The sequence below is a fragment of the Limulus polyphemus genome, unplaced genomic scaffold, assembly GCF_000517525.1.
Source record: "Limulus polyphemus unplaced genomic scaffold, Limulus_polyphemus-2.1.2 Scaffold2282, whole genome shotgun sequence".
NCBI classification, from domain to species: Eukaryota; Metazoa; Arthropoda; class Merostomata; order Xiphosura; family Limulidae; genus Limulus; species Limulus polyphemus.
Window position 1 is genome coordinate 93739 of NW_013667892.1, and position 6100 is coordinate 99838.

Consider the following 6100-nt stretch of genomic DNA (forward strand, 5'->3'; position numbering starts at 1 on the left):
GCGTTGTAAGTCCGCAAACATACCGCTGTGCCACTGGGGGGCAGTTGAATAAGTATAAGCTACTGAACCGTGGTGGTTGTTTTATTCTACTGTACATTCTCTTAGTACTAGAAGTAGATGAACTTCCAGCAGGATCCCCTAAAGTGTTCTGTTTCAAGAGTAAATAAATCCCAAATTAAGAGTAACAAATATTTTTTATTTCTTGTTTTTGAAGTTTGTACGTCATGCTGTGTCGTAGCTTATAGAATGCATAATTCTTCTCGTGATTCATGGCATGCGCACGTTTTACTGACGTCACGACAGTACAAATCTCAACGTTAAGTGTCCTTTATGGGACGTCATTTTAGTGCCTAACGACTGACCGACAGACAACACACTACTGTATAGTGATTCGAGTGGTTAAAACAAGTGACCCCTCCAGGTGGCCTTCGCTCATCAGTGTTGTTTATCATCATTCAACAGTTGTACAGAGGAGCCGCTAGTATAGCTACATTAAAAGAAGGAGTATTATTTCTGATTGGACTTCAAGAAGCTATGATTAATTATACATACATATATCACCGCGAGTGGCTTTAATTGATATACAGACAGCAAACTGAGGATAATTCTACGTAGATTTTCATTTCGCAAACTAGAAGAAGTGGAATATATTATCTCGATTTGCTGTTTTTAATATAAGTAAAAGAGTTCTATATTATTGTAATTTAATAACATTACAACTTTATAATAAAGTATATTATTGTAATTTAATAACATTACAACTTTATGATAAAGTATATTATTGTAATTTAATAACATTACAACTTTATAAGAAAGTATATTATTGTAATTTAATAACATTACAACTTTATGATAAAGTATATTATTGTAATTTAATAACATTACAACTTTATAAGAAAGTATATTATTGTAATTTAATAACATTACAACTTCATAATAAAGTATAACTACGTTGTTACATCGTGTCTACTTAGAACGTTAATTCGTATTTTACTGTGGTTTTATAGCTTGGTATCCGCATATTTTTATATAAACGTTTTTTGTCCTCGTTTTCTGCCTTTTACAGCTCTTTGAAAATTCTGTATTTCCACGTTTTTAAGATGTCAGTCGCTTTAAAAAGTATATGAAAGTTTACGAAAGACGTAAATTAATGTATTTGAAAGCAGTTAATGCATTTATAGAATATACGTATGGAAAGCCATAATAAATATATAACTCAATGTTTTGCTTTAAAATGCGTCAGTTTGAGTGGTGACTTTTATTTATTCTAAGGTTATTTTTGAATATGTTACATTGAACAGCTACATATACAGAGAAGACCCCACACCAGAAGGAAAATTAGCAGAAATCACTATTCCTTCGACTACGAGAGATGATAGCGCCATCTATACATGTATAGCACGAAATGAATATGGAGAAGACAGTATGAACGTTCAAGTTACCATTCAAGGTAAGCGCAAAAAAAAAAACAGATTGGGTCAACGAGTGATTTATCGGTGTAAGCAAACTTCAAAAACTAAGAAAGTGCGTGATTTTCTTCAAAACTAAAATATGAAAAATGATTTCAAAATTTCGAACTAAGATCGTACTAAAGCACTTTAATATACTTTGAGTTTTTACAGATGACAAATGATAAATCGCTGAAACTGTATAAGATGCTTTGATGGTTTATGCTAAAACTTCTGGCTACTAAGCTGTATTGAAGAATTATTCCTTGTCAAACAATTAATTATTTCTGAAACAAAAACGGTGTTCCCACTTGAAGTCGAACATCACAGTGACTTAGAACGAGGCCTACGTCCGGATAATAGCCCCATTACGTGTATAAGAAAACAAGAGCACGTTTTCTGATTGTACATTACCTGAATTACTTAGAAGTCGTCTCAGAGTTTATTTCTAAAGCACTGCTTTTATTCTTTTATTTTTTTCTCTAAATATGTATTTCGAAAATAAACTATATTAGAATTATATTTGCTAGAAATAAAAGAAATACTTTTTTTTCTAAAATTTAAAATAACTCTACGTCTATTGATAAACATGATTCTTCTCACAGTGTTCGAACTCCTGATGAAAAATGTGCACCTCCTTTTATTGAGTGGCCGGCATGGCCAGGTGGTTAGGGCGCTCGACTCGTAATCTGAGGGTCGCGGGTTCGAATCCCCGTCACACTAAACATGCTCGCCCTTTCAGCTGTGGGGGCGTTATAATGTGACGGTCAATCCCACTACTCGTTTGTAAAAGAGTAGCCCAAGCAAACAAACCTTTTATTTAGTTCCTTAACTAATTAAGTAATAATCTATATCCATTAATTGACCTAAGTATTAGAAACTTTGACCCAATAACATGTTGGGACATCATGTACCTCGATTAAAGCCTGAATACGACGTGGCATTGACTCCACTAGTCTCTGAGTGGTATGTGCTTCAATTTTTGACCATTTTTTAATCAATATCGTCTCCAGTCCAGGTAGGTTTGATTATAATGACCATGTTTTTTTTTTTTAAACTCGTTATTAAACGTCCTATCGATGAGAATGAGATAAGGAATTGTTGGAAGTCTTTATTGAACTCAATGAACCAGTCACGAACGATTGTAGCTCTATGGCTGGTGGTATTATCGTTTTAGAAGTAACTGTCGTTGTGTAAAAGAAAATCTTTGTGGGATGCACCTTGTCATATAGGGTAGTCAAATCTTCGTGAGGAGGTATATATGGTCAGTCGGGAGAAGCAAGTAACATAGCCCACGTCTTTTAAATGAGACCCACAACATTATTCCACCTCAAGAACCTTGTACAGCAAAGACTGTGAGGAATGGTTCCAGGACGTCTTTGGGTAGTTGCCACACTTTAACCCTACAATCATTGCACAACAATGTTAATCATGATTTATTTGACCGAATTACGTGAATCCTTTGGGCGACAGTCTAATTCCAGTGATCTAAACACCACTGGAGACGTTTCTTTCGATTGTAGAAACAGATACGATTTTGGGCAACAATCTAATTCCAGTGATCTAAACACCACTGGAGACGTTTCTTTCGATTGTAGAAAGAGATACGATTTTGGGCAACAGTCTAATTCCAGTGATCTAAACACCACTGGAGACGTTTCTTTCGATTGTAGAAAGAGATACGATTTTGGGCAACAGTCTAATTCCAGTGATCTTAATACCTGTGGAGACGTTTCTTTCGATTGTAGAAAGAGATACGATTTTGGGCAACAATCTAATTCCAGTGATCTAACCACCACTGGAGACGTTTCTTTCGATTGTAGAAAGAGATACGATTTTGGGCAACAATCTAATTCCAGTGATCTAAACACCACTGGAGAAGCTTCTTTCGTTTGTAGAAAGAAATACGATGTTTACGTAAGTGTGTACGCTTACAAAAGTTAAGTTCACGCAGTTCATTATGCATTGTTATGATGAAAATGCATGTTCCTGGACTATTGTTAAAGTTATTGGCTAATTCCCGCCTGAACAATTACTGATATTTGTTTTTTATCCCCCCCCCCCTTTTTTTTTGGAAGCTCTCTCTTCAGACCATAACTTTTTTTATTAGACGGAATTTTCTAGTCAAAGAACCATTAAATGTAGACTAGGGCCACAGTGGCCTTTCATTTGCCAGTCAGCCTTATCGTCCTTGCAAATGAGGCATCCACCAATTGATCTCCAACAATAAGATCTTATTCAAAGTTGGATAAATCTTTCATCTTTCCTATTATAGTGAAAAATAATGCTCACATAATTTGCCCTTATGATTTTGTTTCTCTAACACGTAAATACCTACTTTATGTTAACACGAAATGAGGATGGGTATTTCTAATATTATGGCTGGTAAATGTGTATAAAACACTTATCAATCTGCTTGGTGTCTTGACGTCACATGCTTGTGTGAAAAACTGGCCAAACCAATTTTAATGACATTTGGTAGACAAACTGAGATCGATTTTCTAAAAATCTAGTTTCAATATGGAGCGAACTGTTTGTATTTGGCAGCCATTTCAGTTCTTTTACTACGTGAAGCCGACACCAAACGACATTTAATGTCGCGAATGTCACGGATTCTTTTGTCAATCGCCAGCACTCAGTATGACAAACGATGCACTCCGTCCTGCCGTCCGTATAAAGTCAACGAAATAAATGCTGCACGAAGAGCGGGTATATTTGCTAATATAATAATGTATTGCTATAATATATTAATAGCTGCTTTTTGGAATAGAACAGTTTTCTTGTTGTGATGATTTCTAAATTTAGAAATCACTTGATTTTACTTATTCTCACGTCATATTTTGGACTCTGAATCAGAGGTTTTTTTAACTGATGTCCGTCTTGATTTTCTTAATACTACTATAATAGTTACATTAGAATTTATGTTAAATTGTGTGCTTTTTTTTCACTGTACACAAATCTATGTATGGAAAACGTATCTTATTTGATGATATTCTCTACCGTATTGAAATATAGGTGTTTTTAATGGGAATATCGATTGACGGTATGGTTTCCATGGTTTTTACTTTCGATATTCGATTTTATTTCAGGTATATATATATATATATACTGAACAGTTAGGACTGTTTCCAACGGTCAAACGATATATATTTTTTCGTATAAGAAAATATCAAATAATATGAAACAAGCGTCTATTTCACTCAATGCTAAATATTTAAGTAAAATTATAGACAATCAAGATATCCAGGTTTGAAAAAAAAGTAAAATAAAAGACGTCAGTCTTAGTTTCATAAATTGAATGATATCTGCTAAATGAGGCACAACCGAATTTTAATGTATTTTATATTTTCTGTGTTTTTATCTTACAAAATACTGTTTATCTTCACTCCTAATACGCGAAAATAACTTTTAACTTTAACGTTTGTTCACACATGCTTCCTTCACTAGATGTTCCTGATATACCACACAACATTCGAGTTGAAAAGATAACAAGTCGTGATGTAGATCTGTCGTGGTCATCCCCATACAACGGCAGTTCTGACATCACAGAATACAATGTCCAATGGCGAGAGGCTCATGGTAAGCTGAATGTTGATAAAAAATCTTATAATAATGTTTTCGGTAATATGTACAAGAGTATAAAAACCAATAGAAATAATTAGATAATATTATCACAATTACAACGGTACATTATCCAAGCAAAACGCAAAATCCTAATTTTATAAATAAACAATTATAACTAATAATAATAATAATAATTACTCTCTGTCTGATTTCAAAGACATTAATCGGTAAAATGGGGAACAAAGAAATTATCAACCTAATTTTTGTTTTTGTTTTTTGAGGTAACTGGAACCAAGTAACAATACGAGGGACAAAAACAGCTACAACGATTGGAAATCTAAGGCCTCAGACACTTTACGGATTTAGGGTTAGAGCAGAAAATGCTCTTGGAGCTGGCAGTTATAGCAGTGAGATTCAAGAAAAGACTGCAACAGAACGTAAGTAAAAAAAAAAAGTTTACGTTGTGAACTCGGGCGCTCAGGTTGAATTTGTATGATATTTTTCGACAATGAAATCCTGGCGGTTGTAAAAAAAAAAAGAGGGCAGTAAAATAACTAACAATAACTCGAAGATTTGAATACTTTAACAACGACCTGGTATGATCTAGTGGGTAGGATGCTCGACTTGCAATCTGTAGGTCACGGGATCGAAACTAAACACCGAACATGATCGCCCTTTAAACCGTGGGATTATTATAATAAGACAGTCAATCTCGCTATTCGTTGGTAAAAGAGTAGCCCAAGAGTAGGCGGTGTGTTGTATTGACTAGCTGCCTTCCATCTAGTCTGTCACTTCAAAATTAGGGACGGCTGTGCGCAGATAGCCCTCGAGTAGCGTTACGCAAAACTCAACAAGCAAACAATACTTTATTAGCAATGCCTCCTATGATACGTAAAGACGGGAAGTATCGTGATCGTTACCCCAAAATTATAGTGACACACATAGAGTTTCATTTGATTTTTGACTTAACATCACGAGTTCACAGAGTTTATATCTTAAGTACACTGTTGTTTTCAGAAAAAAAATAGAAAAGAGAGTTTTTTTGTTATGAATTTCGTGCAAAGCTACACGAGGGCTAGCTGGGCTAG

At 34.6% G+C, this 6100-nt stretch overlaps 1 protein-coding gene across 1 annotated transcript in view; it reads left to right on the forward strand.

Annotated features, from left to right (window-relative positions):
• LOC106466511 (Down syndrome cell adhesion molecule-like protein Dscam2) overlaps positions 1-6100 on the forward strand; it is a 116891-nt gene that overhangs the window by 53879 nt on the left and 56912 nt on the right. The window contains exons 8-10 of the mRNA XM_022394534.1: positions 1302-1450; positions 4896-5027; positions 5294-5449. Coding sequence (XP_022250242.1) covers positions 1302-1450; positions 4896-5027; positions 5294-5449 — 437 coding nt within the window. The remainder of the gene's footprint in view (positions 1-1301; positions 1451-4895; positions 5028-5293; positions 5450-6100) is intronic.